This window comes from Geospiza fortis, unplaced genomic scaffold (assembly GCF_000277835.1).
Source record: "Geospiza fortis unplaced genomic scaffold, GeoFor_1.0 scaffold157, whole genome shotgun sequence".
NCBI classification, from domain to species: domain Eukaryota; kingdom Metazoa; phylum Chordata; class Aves; order Passeriformes; family Thraupidae; genus Geospiza; species Geospiza fortis.
This window is the reverse complement of record NW_005054314.1, coordinates 166547-181165: the sequence shown is the minus strand read 5'-3', so window position 1 is coordinate 181165 and position 14619 is coordinate 166547. Positions and strand designations below refer to the sequence as shown.

At 42.3% G+C, this 14619-nt stretch overlaps 1 protein-coding gene across 1 annotated transcript in view; it reads right to left on the bottom strand.

The window, feature by feature from the left end:
* Positions 1–1068: 1068 nt before the first annotated feature.
* Positions 1069–14619, bottom strand: part of SLC6A14 (solute carrier family 6 member 14) — a 14045-nt gene continuing 494 nt past the window's right edge. The window contains exons 2-14 of the mRNA XM_005419895.1: positions 13976–14123; positions 12314–12445; positions 10646–10807; positions 9194–9329; positions 8309–8441; positions 6353–6493; positions 5166–5394; positions 4956–5081; positions 4746–4864; positions 3469–3568; positions 2963–3072; positions 1817–1984; positions 1069–1215 (exon numbers count right to left, since the gene is read on the bottom strand). Coding sequence (XP_005419952.1) covers positions 1069–1215; positions 1817–1984; positions 2963–3072; positions 3469–3568; positions 4746–4864; positions 4956–5081; positions 5166–5394; positions 6353–6493; positions 8309–8441; positions 9194–9329; positions 10646–10807; positions 12314–12445; positions 13976–14123 — 1851 coding nt within the window. The remainder of the gene's footprint in view (positions 1216–1816; positions 1985–2962; positions 3073–3468; positions 3569–4745; positions 4865–4955; positions 5082–5165; positions 5395–6352; positions 6494–8308; positions 8442–9193; positions 9330–10645; positions 10808–12313; positions 12446–13975; positions 14124–14619) is intronic.

The following is a 14619-nucleotide window of genomic DNA, read 5'->3' as shown; positions in this document are numbered from 1 at the left end:
TTCATTAATCTCATTATTTCAGCAAATTTTGGAATAACAGCACTACAACGAAGTTGTAACCTTCCCTTTAAGTTCTGCTTCTTTGGGCCCTACCATAACACTGTTTGAATCTTTTAGAAAAGCACTTTGGGTCTCCTTTGGAAGGCAAAACCCAAATCTGAGTGAAAGAAGCAGAAAACAACCTGATAGGTAAAGCATTGATGAAAATAGGAGAGCAGACAAACCAGAATTCAATGGTTACGCTTCCATTCTGCAGAGCCTAATGACAAAATATGGAAACATGAGGTTTTCCAATTAAAGACAGATGAGGGCTGAGCACAGGGCATGACAGAGAAGATAGCTCTTTAGGGATCCCAAGGGGAATAATGAGAAATAGAAAGCAGCCTGCTTTTCACCACGTTTAAACCTTATTTCCTGTGATGGCAATTTTTTGCCACTCAATATATGTATTTGTTTAGACAACACACACACAGAGCATACTCAACATCAAACCCTGAGCAGCTCACACTGAGCAAGGCTTAGACAGAGAAGAATTATCCATGTTCCCTGAGCCTCAGTGCCAGGCAGCAGCACACCATTCCCCTCTGCTGACTGCACACCCCTGGGGTGGCAGAGCACAGCAGAAGGCAGCAGCTGCACCTCGGGGCATACACACACACACACACACACACACACACACACATACACAGAGCACCTTTGGGCTCCAGCTGGGAGCACCAGAATATCTTTACTCTCCCCCACACCTGGATCTGCAGTCCAGCTGGATACCAGTTGGATGGGGTTAATCATGCCCAGTCCAGCAGCCTGGGGAGCCTGCAATGGATTATCCTGCCCTCTCAACCTACACACCTGGTGAGATCTCAGTGCCTAATTGATGTGTTCCTCCCCAAAGACTAAAACACTAAAAATAAATAATACAAATCACTTTCATTTGGGGGCTGGATATTAAAGAGGCAGAGCTGTTGATTTGCCTTTTTTCTTTTTTTTTTTTTTTTGCTAGTACCTTTCCAATATTAAAAAACAAAACCCACATATATATACTAAAAAACAGTCATCCAAACAGCCATCTCAACGTCGCTTGTATACGATGGCAGACACAGTGGGAATCTCGTGCTCCTTGTCCTTGGGGTCCACCATGTGGCTGTACCGCTCCCCTCGGTGACGCTTCAGGTAGGGGCCCCAGTTTGCTGCAGGCCGGCAGCAGCTGGCAATGCGCTGCAAAGCAAAACCAACAGGCATTTAATGTCTTCCTTTAGTCCAGGCTTCTTTTAAAATTCAGTAAAATTATAGCTCTAGACATGCGCCGCAACTCAACAAATGGCGAATCGCCGAAGTTGTTTAAAATCGTTCCGAGTATCTTTGGGGTTGGTGGGTTCTGGGCACTGAGGTCAAAGAACAGGGAAAGCTGTGACCAACACAACTGTTTGGGAAAGCTTGCCAAGAGCAGAATATCTCAGATCTGTCACTTGCTTCTGTGAGGAATGGGAGGCAAAACTCCAGAAAATTATATGGGGATAGAAAGCAATAGAAATTCTTCAGAGAATTTAAAGAAGCTGGAATAGCAACAGAACTGATGAAAAATCTCTCTCAAATGGTGTGTGTGCACTCCCAAAGAATTAGACTTTATCTTTTTATCAGAACATGGTAGGGTAGATGCACCTTTGATGCAACTACCAGAGATAATGCTTTGGTCTAAAAATCCATTTGAAAAACATGTCAAAGTAGTAGATGTGTTGGAGAAAAAAGCACAGGTGGTCCTGATAATACCAAAGAAATTCAGATTTGAGGCTATATCAGTGGGTTTTTTTGCACTTACCTCAAGAAGGTTTCCTTCAGCTTTAAGTATTTTTACAATAGCAACAATAGGAATCCACATGATGCTGAAGATGATCATGCACCAGCCAAGAATGTTTCCCCAGGCTGGGTATATCACTGAGCCATAAGTGGGATTTGAAAATGTGGTCAAAGACCAGACCAAAATAGCCTAGAAAAAATGGCAAAAACAATAAGAGAAAAGCAGGTTTCCAACAACATTGAATTTGCACTGCTTCCAAGTTGGTTTAATAAAAAGAAGGGTTGTCTACAAGTTCTGCACAGTTCCCTCTTGTTTTCTGAGTATGAGAACAGTTGTGCAGGATTTGGTGTTCAGACTGAAGGCCAGGACTGAAAAATGACACCAGTGCTGAGATGCACTAAGTATATTTGTGTTTGAACATGACTTGATCTCTGGGTTCTCTTTAAATCTTATGTTGGATAATATATGTATTGCTGGCTGAGCCCAGTACCCTTCTCTATATGTTTTATGCATTCCTGTATTCCATTATTTACAGGAATACAGGAAAGAATCTAAGATTAGAAACTGGCAAATATTGCTTCAGAAATTTGATAGTTTTAAGCAGCATTTTCTAAACTATAGTCTGGGCAGATTACAGGTAATGTACTGGCCAGAGTGACTTGCCACTGTTCCTGGATTGGGAATGTTAATAAATTCTGTCATAGTAACATAATCCCACCATCTACACTCACAATTGGAAGTAAAGGTTTAACAAAAACCAAACATTCAACAGGACATTTAAAGGTCTCAGTTAGACAGGAGAACAGCAGAAAATCTGACCCAAAAATGGGATTTCCCTCAAAAGGTTTTCAAACCAATCTCAGTCTAAAATTAAGATAATCCAACTGCCAAGGCAGAGGATCTAGTTGCCCTGTGTTAGTCCTTGGGAGTGTAGACCCAGCTCTCTAGTTACTGATCTCAAGCCCCAGCCTCTCCTGGAGTGGATCAAAAGAGGAGGCAGTGTATCAGAAAGCAGAGACAGGCCATAGTTCACTTCACTGGCACAGCTATGCCCCATCTTTATGCACAGAGCCTGGGCAGTCAGCCCTGAATCTTCACAAAGAAACCTCTTCAATATTAAGTTACTAAATTCTGTCACACTAATACAATCCAGTCATGTGCACTCACTATTAACAGCACAGGAGTGACGAAAAACCAGCATATTTTCCACCACACCCAGAATGAATTGCTCTTCTTTCCAATCATCATTTCAATGTCTTCAATGAACCTTTTTCCTCCTGTTGGAAGACAATCATGGGACTCACTGTAAAGCAGGTACCTCCCTTGCAGGTGGGGTTTCTCAAAAGTGATCAAAGAAAAGCAATAATCAAGGACAGTTTCTCCAGTTCTGCATTAAAGGGTTTTTTAAAATCATATTATTATTCAGATGGTTAACTTATAAATTCTTTATTTTAATAATTAGTATTTTATATCCCTGGCACTGCTCAAGGCCAGGCTGGATGGGGCTTTGAGAAACCTGGTCTATTGGAAGGTGTCCCTGCCCATGACAGGGGCTTGAAACAGGATGATTTTTCAAGTTCCTTCCACCCCAAAACCATACTGTGACTCCATGATATACACTGCTCCTGGGATTGCTTAGTTTAATTAATGTATTTTCAATGCAAATAATTTACCATAAATGTAGACGATGCCTATTATCTCCAGGGCACCTGAAATGAGGAGTCCCCATCCAGCACAGAAGTGATCTATTAGGTTAACCCAGTAAATTCCTGCCTGCAGGACAAACATTAGAGGTTAAAATTTGAGTAGTAACATACAAATAAGATGCATTTGTTCAAGACAATTTAACTAATCATGACTCTGAGTTTTTAAGTTCACAGTTCTCCAGGTCAAGCACAGATTTGTGAATATTATTTTCTTTAAACCCTCTATGTAAAGTTGAAAAGCACATCTAACAAAATACTATAGATGCTAAAACCAAGATCTATGCATATATAGAGCATATATAAGCAGCTGAGAGCAAGATTTAAATTTGGAGCTTACAGGAATAAATTTGGGGCTGAAGTTTTTATACTGAATTACAGCAACAGCTATACCAGTTATCAGTTCTGGGAGGCTTCAATCCTCCTACATGCCTGACTTCTCCATGGGGTTAACCACAGCTTTGAACACCAGCATGCAATAGCAGGATACAAAGCAGGAAACAATCTCTGAGCCATTCCACACTCTTGTGATTGAATCCCTTGCAAGCTTCCCCACCACCCTGTTTAATGACTTATGTACTTTTCTTGACCATACAAATGTCTACTCACCACAATTACCTCCTTCACATTCTCAGTCTAATTACACACATAAATCTGCATTTCTAGATGGAGTAATAGCAGTGAACCTTTATGCCCTTAAAAGCCATTGCCTCAAGAAATTTTACACAGTATACTTAAAATTTCTTTTCTGTGTATCTATTTATATAAGTATACACATGCAGGAGAAGTAACCATGCAATCTACAAATGCTCACGAGCTAGTGGGTTTTTATTACATGGCTAGGCCATTCCTTAATTCCTGTCCTCCTTGGTAGTGAGTTCTGAACAAAAAGATCCCATCAGCATTTATTAGCAGTACCCACTGTGCTGCGGACATGTTCTATGCATATACTTGTGATTAAACAAATAAATTCCTGAACCGAGGAACCATAAATCAGGCTGATCATTCACAGGCTCTGCAAAAGCCTTCTATTTAAAAGCATGTCTCAGTTCAATAATCGCAGAAAACCTTAGGTTCTTCAAGCTTTCCCTGGGAATTGCTTGCTTGTGTGTTCAGGCACGCTGTCAAAATTCAAGGGTCTCTAAGATTTATCCACAAAGACAGCAACAGTTGGAAAGGGTATTTTGATTTGAGTTCATCACTTGCAGCATAACTAAACTCACTACCAAAAAAACTTAATTTCTTACCTGAGTAACACAGATAAGCCCAAGTAAAAACAATACTGCACATACACCCAGGGTTATAGGTCCTCTTAATTTTTTCATTATGCTGGGATTTATATCTTGAATGGTGGTTGTAAGTGTTTCTGTAAAGGAAGAAGAAGTGAGCTTGAGCAGGATAATTAAGAAAGGCAATGGTCATTTGAAAAGACATGAGTCACTTAAAACCCCACTTACCTACAATGGCAAACTGGGAGTCAAGGCCCAAAAGCACAAGCATGAAGAAAAACAAGGAGGACCACAGAGGAGAAACTGGTAACTGGGAGAGAGCCTCTGGGTAGGCTACAAAGGCCAGGTCAAACCCTGGAAAGTAGTGGAGAGAAGGATGTTATTGTCGTGCCTTGGCCAACGCAAGTCCCAATACCAACAGTGTGACCATCAGCCTACCTGAGTCCACCACCTCTGAGACAGGCCTCTGAGACACAAATGCCATATGTCCCAGGATGGAGAATATTGCAAACCCAGCAAATACACTGGTGGCACAGTTGGTCACACAAACTAGAATGGCATCTGCGTAGCAGTTGTTGTGGAACTTGTTGTATGAAGACAAAGCAACAAGCCCGCCCCATGCTGTAGACAGGGAGAAAAATATCTGGGTGGCTGCATCTTTCCAAACCTGCCAAAAAAAAAAAAAAAAGAACATGAGAATTGCTGTATTACTTATAGTATTTATAATAAACATTGAAGTCTGTCCACCATTGAAGCTCAAGGGTATTTTTTTTCATTTGGCCTGTGTATCTAATTCTATTTCATATGAATTTTAGGGAGGATAGAATATAGCATGCTGGTGACCTTGCAGTCTCAATCACACAGTATCTCTATGGTGTCTAAAGGTCACATCCCAAGTATGTTGCCAAATACTTAAATTGTAGTGGGCTAACCCTGAAGAAAAGATTAGATTTGTTCACATAGGTGAATTGCTGAGATATGAATCTTGGCACAGAGACAATAAATAAGGACAACCAGGACTGGCTGCAGGAGTGAGAACTTCCATGTACCCTCTCACTTGTGTGACCCAAACAAACCACTCCTGCCTCTGATGTAGCCCCTCAGCTAGTGCCAAGCACTCTCATAAATACCACAAATAAATATCACACCTAATGGTTGCTTTTGATAAAACTGCAATAATATTGGCATAAGCCAGAACAAAGAAGGTTCTGGCTTTCTTTGCATGAGGTGCCCTTCCTGGTCCACCTAATTACCCAAGGTAATTTCCCAGGCAAGGCATGGCCTGAATTTCAAACTCAGGGATCCCTTCAGCCTTATGATAAAGTCCTTTAAAATTATCAGCAAGAGCTTTGTCAGCAGATCTTGCTAAGATTAAACTCCAGCATGATCCGCAAGAACTGTTTAGAAGCAATAGAACAGTTCTCATCACTGGTGTGGCAGGGAGGGGGAAGGAGGTGACTGCCTTTCAATTTGAGAGTAGCTGGAATAGGGGCTTGGACTTTTTACACAACCAGCTGCTGATACAAAACACAGGGCAGGACCTGAAGTACCTGACTGGATAAAAAAGAAGAAAGCCACATAACCAGAAAAGTGTGTCACACTTCTGGGGCTGAACTTCCTCTCACCTCTGCCTCCATCAGCTTGGTGATGTTGGACTCCTTCCCAATGTAGAACTCTATGCCATCCAAAGCACCTTCCAGGGTGGCACCTCGCACCAGCAGGATGAGCAGGATGACATATGGGAAGAGTGCAGTAAAGTAGACAACCTGCAGAAAGATGGCAGGGACACACATTAGGTGTGAGGGGATCCACAGACCTTCATGTAGGAAGACTGGACAGGCTTTAGGCTAAGGTCTGCTGGTACAAAAGAAAAACAGGCAACCAGAGAAATGAACACATGCCAACCACCAAACCGTCTGGCTTAGCCGGTTCTGGAGCTGCATTCCAGCAGAAGCAGAAGGCCCAAGCCACACATCCACTTTTGAGATAGCACTTGACCAGTTTCAGAAATACATTTTTCTGGCATGATTTACTGCTGTAGGTCTGGATTCAGCTAGCTCAGACATCTCTTGCTAGGCAGTGCTTCTAGCAAGTGCAAGCTGAAAGCCAGGAAAAACTAGGCGACCAGGGTGGAATTATCTCCTGATGAGCTCCCTGCTACTCCCCCCGACCATCCCTCAAAAAAAAACCAAAACAAAAATTATTTTTAAAAGTCACTGCTCTGGAAGCTTTCTTTGCTGGAGAAAGGACTTTTAGGTTCTCTCAGACACAGTTCTATTCTGTTGTACTAGCACAATGGGACCAAGGCCAGTAGTACAGTTATTGTCACACAGGCTATGTTCAACAATACTCTGGTTTCTTGAGTCTTAGTTTCAGTGTTATTCAGACAGGTAATTGACCCAGGACTGTTGGCTCCACCAAGCCAGAGCATTGTGCCATTGTGTGGTGAGTCTGACATTTCCAAAGACTTCCTTCATGCTTGCCTAGAACAATTCTCTCTGCCTTTCATCTGTCTTGCTCCTGCCCAGCTAGATTCTTCCAAGTCTCACCTTACTCTCCAAAGAAAATTGTCTTTGTGCCAGAAAAAAAATTACAACAGAAAGAGCAACTGCCAGGAACCCAAAGAACATGAGATTAAGAAGAGCCATGCAGCCAAATAATTGAGGCTGGGAAAGAACAGACACTCCAACCCAAAGCACTGAAACAAGGACAGAAAGCTCCAAATAGAAATCAAAACAGGAGGAGACATCACACTGAGCGGAGGAAAGGAGGCAGCAAGGAACCAAAGAAAGGCACAATGACAGAAGGAACAGGGGGGAAAAAACATCTGTGCAGAGAAGGTGAACAAAAGAGCAAAGGCAACTGAGACTGAAGATGTAAATGATGGAGATGCAACACAAAGGTGAGAAATGAGTATGAGGAGGAAGAAACAAAACCAAGAAAAGGGTCTCAGGTGAGGAAGGATGAAATTCAGCCTGCCTGAAGTCAGCCTAGCCCAAGAAAAACTCCAGAAAACCATGTTGCAGCTTGTGGAAATGGGAGCTCAGCAGAGACAGATTCTGAAAACAAGTATCTAAGTACCTTGTCCCTACAACTAATTTCAACTCTTGGGAACAAACAACATTTCACAATCTGCCAGAAACCTGCACACACACACCTGTTCACAGCACCTGACCTGTATGGTCCAACCATCTCAACCAGACTGGAAGTACAAAATAATCACCGGGTGTTCCCAGGGCGTGTGCCCATGTGTGCCATCACGCACACGCTTCCATCACACAGCCCAGGCAACGGCTAAAACTCAGCTGGAATCACTGGCACAACAGCAAGATTCCAAAATACAGGGCAGCCCAGTGGAGTGGAGGCCCAAGAGTGAAGTAATGGCTGTGTAATCAGCACCTTACTCATATTTTATGTAACAGTTATGCAGCTGAGGAGCAGGAGGGAAGCCAAATGCTGAGCCCAGCAGAGGGGGGTGTGTTAGGACTGCATCCTGCCTTGTGCTAAACTTCCCTGGGTCCAACTGACATTGGGAGGGCAGAATCAGGCCAAAAGTCATCTCCTTGGTCTTCCTAACATACCTTTCCAGAAGATTTGATTCCTTTATACAGGGCAGCTGCAACAATTATCCAGGCGAGGAGGAGGCAGAGAGCCAGGTACCAGACGATCCTGCCGGTCTCGTCCAGCCCACTCGAGCGCTGCAGAGCCACTTTGCTGAAAGCACACGATGCTCCCGTGAGGAGGGGATGGCAGCAGCACACAAACCTCACACACTCCTCTTCAGCTACTTCTCCAGAAAAAATGAGCTGCTGTGTGAGGCTATTACAAGACTCTGCAGCCTCTTCCAAGAGCGTGCAGTTAGAATTGCATGATTGGCAATGAGAAACTGTGTATTTAACTGCAATTTTTCCTTCTTTTTGAAGCCTACCAGCTCTCATCTCTCCATACATCTCCTGTAAGACCCACCTAAGATATTCTATGTTAATCATGAAATTCTGACAGGAAAAGAAGAGCCCAAAAGAATCAGTTTCCAGGAACCCAGTGAACACGAGGCAAATTGAGACCATGGGGCAATAAAGAAATGGCAATTTTAAAACAGGCCCAGATTCAGAATAAGGTGAATATATTTCACACAGTAACTCCTGAGAAAAAGAAAAGTATATGCTATGTGTAAAGATGACAAGTAGTGCCTACCAGGACTCCAGAGAAGAAGACTGCTATAAATGGGAGTATTTTTCAATTGGTTAAAGGTTGACTCACTTGCTTCTCTTTCTATACATAATTTCTCTTAAAAAAGCAAAACTTATCAATTAAATTTTAAGTCCCCTCTCTAGAGATTTGCATGCCCATGTCCCTTGACAATATTTTTTCTGGACTGCAAGATAAGACAAAAATAAAAGGTACATCCAAAACCACAATGCATAAAAAGGTATTTTTTCAGTAATTTCTTTAAAGTATTTACTTACTTCCAGTATTGCTCACTGGGAAATTGCACTGGTTTGTAGCTTATGGTGCCATTTATACATGTGAGATTGTTGGCCGTGACAAATGAGTAGTTTGCACGAATGATATCCCCATGGAAGGTTGTGTTGCAGTCATTTACTGAAATCAAGAAAAATTAATTATTAATACTGGGATGACTATTATTAAAAAAATCAGACCGGTACAGCAGATGTGTTTCCTAAGCAATTACAGCTTCAGTTTGCCTGCTAACAATATTTGGAAACAAACCTGAAATGTCACTTGCAGCTGTGATTTCGCTACTTGACTGTAAATCAAAACACCAAGAATCTGGTGTGCTCACCACGTTTTACTTATCCTCAAGAATACTTATAAAAATCAAATCAGAGCATAGTTAAAATTGTAGCCTTGGTTACTCTGTGAAAACCTTTGTCCCAAACCAAGGTGACACATGGATCATCTGGTATCTGATATTCATTTTATTGTGGCAGAGGGCTTGTCAGAACACTTTAAATATTTTCCTTGGAGCAGAGTTGGAGGAATGGAAGCTAGGGTTGGGAATTTTTTGCCAGAACATACAATAAAAAACACTTTATCAGCATATGTATCAGCATTTACTGGAAATTCTTGTTGAAGCCTATTTCAGGACAGCTTCTTCAGTTCAGTTTTGTGTTCCCCCAAAACTTACAAATTAGGTGCTGAAATCTTTTTTGTTTTGCCAATAAATAGTCATCAACTTTTTGTTACATAAGGCCTCTTAGAAGATATTTTCAGATATATGGTTGAGACATATTTACATTAATACTGTAAACAATATAATCCATCCTCATCTTGTCCTTGTTATTTCAATAATCACTGGTTACCAGGCAAGCACATTTCCAGCTGCTAACTGGTAATTACCTCACCAACTTCACCTTTTGCCTTAAACTGGTCTGATACAGAAACTGGTGAGATAAGTGTTTAGGCCCTACATGTGCTGTGAAACACAGCAATGGTGTGGAGATACATTCTGAAGAGTTAATGAAGAGTGAAACCAGCGCCTCAGTGGTGCCCAGGATTACCATAGCCACAGAGGAGGCAAGGAGTAATGAAAAGACCTCGATAAAAACTACTGCAGTAGTTTGTCTCATGGAAGGTATTTTTTTGCCACAAAGCCTGATGAAATGGGAATGCAGTATTTCAAGTGATTGGAAATGTATGTACTAGAAAAAAGCTGAGGTTTAAAAGGGAAAAAAAAAGGATCCAACAAAGTGATTTCAGCCCAGTTCTCTATAGATTTCCCAAGCATCCAGAACTGGTGGCAAAGTGGATAAGCATCACTCCTCTATGTTCAGATGCAAAACTCCAGGAAGGACTTTTGAAGCCATGGGTAGCTGTCTTGATCCTGTACTTTCACCCAGAAAGCAGCCCAATTACCAAAAACAATAATATTAAACTCTGTCTGGAAAGTATGGTACCTATTCGTGTCTTGCTGCAGAGTTCATCTGCCCAGGAAAAGCATTCTGACCACGGCAGCACTTTTTGAAATGAGGCAAATAAATAGTAGAGTGCATAAGCAATGATAACATTGTAGTAGATAGTCACAAGTGTTGAGAGGACGACCATTGTGATGCCCACTCCTAGGAAAGAGAAACACAAAATATCTTAACCACCTCAAACTCGGGTTGCAAAACCCCTCCTCCCGCCAAAACAAATAGCCTTCACTTGACTTTTAAAAGGCTACTTGGGAAGAAGTTGAAGTTGGTTTTTGTTTGGTTTTAAAATATTTTTTAACAGCAAACAAACAGCGACATTTTAAACCCATTAAATGATGGATATGATCCAAACTGACCATCTCAAACATGCTTTTGAAACAGAATTTGAATCAGGCCCATAGAAAAATGGACTATTTACAAAGTCTAAAGGAGAAATTCAGTATTTTGTTCTCTCCCCATTCAGAGGGAAATTTAGTAAAATAAAACAAACTGTACTAGGACTGCCCAAGCCGTTTTAAAGATTCCACTGTAATGAATGCTTTAAACTATAGTAAATCTTGTAAATATTACTGTTCTCCCCCTTGTTAAAATCAGTTTTGTTCTGTGAGTTTGGAAAAGCCTGACAAACTGTACCGGTCATCTTAGAAACGATATATAAAGTTTCTCTCTTTACAGATATATAAAATATATGCTGTGTTTAAAACCTTTTGCTTTAAGATAGACACACTGCTTTCATGGAAGTTTCTTGTGCAGCAGAACAGAGACTGGCAAAAAAAGTAAATGTTGGGGCAGCCAGTTTCTGTAGTTGACAAGCAAATTCTTGTTGCATCAGAAGGAAACTTCCTCGTTCCTACGTTAACTCCTCTGGTAGATTAAGACAAGCAAAATCATTGCAGAGTCCTTTACACCCATGGTACAGGGCCAGGATGGACAGGCATGAGTAAAGCACATGGTTAATTGTTTCCAAACAAATCTCCCTATGAGAGTGTTTGAAATACAAACCCTCACTACAAACTCAAACTACCACTACAGCATGCAACGGTTTCTCTTATCTCAAGAAGCACCCCACTTTACAAAGCCAGAGTCTAGGCTATTTTATCTCACCAGCAGATGACTCCCAAGGCAGCTGCTGGGTGATTGTGCACAATATTGCACAGAGCACCCAGACCAGTGTGCCTGTGCCCACACTGGCAGCCAAATGCAGAATTAACCCATCCAACACACAATTGCCTTGCAAGCTACACTGGATGTGAAGCATAAAAAACCAGTGATAAAGTCAATTTCTGAAGTTTAGTTTCAACCTGTTGCACACATTACACCAGTTGTTTTACTGAGTTTTTCCCTCACACAGCAAAACAGAGATATTTCCTTCTGCCTGGACAGCTGGAGTGAGAGTGATGTGCTGCTGAGCACAAGAATCTCTGATAAAACCTTTCATAACCAAGACCCTTTTTGGGGGAATCTTTACTCAGCATCTGTTTATTAACTGAATAATGAGGAAGTATATACCTGGGGGCAGAACACTGACCCTGTAACATTGGGAATAGTCACAACACGGATATCAGTGTCTCAGAATTAGTAACTTCATTAAGAAATCATTAATTCACAACAGTTTATTATTAGAATAAAAGGAAAGATAAGAAAACCAACCTTGAAACAATGGTAGCATTCTCCAGGCGGAAACTGGCCCTAGACTGGCAAACTGCCCAAGGGAACATTCCATGAAAAATAAGGGCAAGCCAGCTAACGCCAGCATGATGGTGTAGGGGATTAGAAAAGCACCTGAGAGGAGATAAAAAATGGGGGGAAAAGCATAATCACACACACAGAGAAAACAATGCATCTTTCAGCATTCACCACAGTTTTATGACATTTTATACTCCTCCTTTCTCTCCTGCTCCTTTCTATTTAATCTTCCAACTTTTAATTTAAAGAAGAACAGAACCATTCCTGTGTGTGCTCAGCTGTGTTTTGCAACTGCCTGTTAAGCAGTTACTGGACATCAAAGCATGAAGATTATTTTCTATGGTTGGCTGAGTCCTGTGTCAAACAACATCTCAGGATGGCTCTTGTTCAAGTCCATTTAAAAGAGCATGTTAACCTGATATCAGTGAGCACCTTGTTCTGTGAAAGGGACTGGCACTTCTTTGTGTGTGCACAGAAGACAGGGAAAGCGAGAGCACGAGTTTCATAAACACGACACGATAGCCCTGCAGGAATCTGTCCTCATCACTCTCAGTGAATTTAAAGCAATCAAGGACCCAGTTCTGCAAGGAACTGCAAATACCTGATGTAATTTCAGGAAGTAAATTGTCCCACAGAATTAACTGGATTACTCCTCTGTTTCAAAACAAGGATGTAACAGTTGTCTTTATCAATCATGGGCAAGAAGCACAGAAAAGGATGCAAGCAACAGCACAAATATGCTTTAAATGCAAAGTCTCTGCTGCAGCAGATGAAAAAAAAGATCTAGTCCAAGGGCTGACGTCACAACTTATTTTGTTTTCACAATTTTCTTCAACAAAACTTCAAGTAATGCAAACCAGCCCATCTTACTCCAATAAAAATTCTGTACTGGGAATGCCTCCTTATGTTCCATGTGCAGCTGCGTGGGCTGTACTGCCTTTACAACCCAGAATTTTACTTCAACAACAGTTAGGCAGAGCAAATAGGTACATATAAGCAAGTTCTCTGCAGTTACTACTTACACAGCCTTTAATTACCAGGGGTAGCTTGGCAAATAGATAAAGCTCTGGAATACAATCCAAGGAAACCAGTGCCTCTGCTTGGCTTAGCCACTAGTTCATTGTGTAAGCAGGTAGAGGCTCTCTCTGTCTCACACTTCCCAAGTGTTTGATCTGGGTAATTATTGAGCTGAGATAATTATTCCAGCTTAGACTGTTTGCATGGAAAAACAAAGGTGCAGAGGGGATTCCACTGTTCTCCATAAACATGCCAGGTATGGTATATAACATAAACTTACCAGAGGGTAAGCACTGGGGAGGGAGAGCAGCTATTTAGACAAGTAGAAGATATTGGCACATGGACAAAAAGGTACATGTTGTTTATGAGTAATTCCGAAGATGGAATTCTCAGGTAGAAATTTGCAACTCAAACTAACTACTATTTCCCTTCTCAGCTGGTACCCAAAAAGCACACAGGTGCCTCTTAGTGCCCTTTCCCATGAGCAGGCTCTATCCCAGTTCCCAGGGTGATGGAGCTCACATCCAGCTTTGACAGAACATGCCCAGCCTCGGAGCTGGCCCTTGGACCTGGCCCTCCTCTGTCCTGCGGACGGCAAGGTGTGCCCACCCTGTGAGCAGGGAAAGCGCCAGACGTTGCCCAGGCCCACGGCATAGCCCACCAAGGACAGCAGGTATTCGCTTTTGTTTGCCCAGTTGCCACGCTCCGCATTCTCATCGGTGCAGCTGGGATCTCCTTCATATGACAAACTGAAGTCCTTTGAAGAGAAGAGGGAAGGCTTGTGACACCCACCAGGCAAGAAGGGCAATCATATCATCATTTCTCTGTCCAGAGACGCACCTTGGGATAGCTGACCAGCCAGACAGGACGGGCAGAGTCAGTTTTTTGGCTGCCACTCCACCTGGCCCCTGGCAGGACAGCACAGACCTGTGAGAGAGGGTGCCACCAGAGAGCCCAAACACCTCCACAATTTTGCCTTACTCCTGCCTTACTCCTTTGTGCTATCAGCTCCAGGAGACTCCTGTATTCTGCCCCTGCAGATGCCCCCATACTTGTTCAGATGTTCACATCAGCACGTACCTGTATGCCCCCTTTAAAAAACACCTGTCCTAGTGCCTTGCACATCTGCCAAGGAACTCATCCCACTTTACCTTCCACTACCTATTCGGATCTCGCCTGCCCAGACAACTTCATACCTGCCCTCAGCTGCCGACGTACCTGCGCCCTGCTTGCCCGAGTGCCGCTACGCCCAC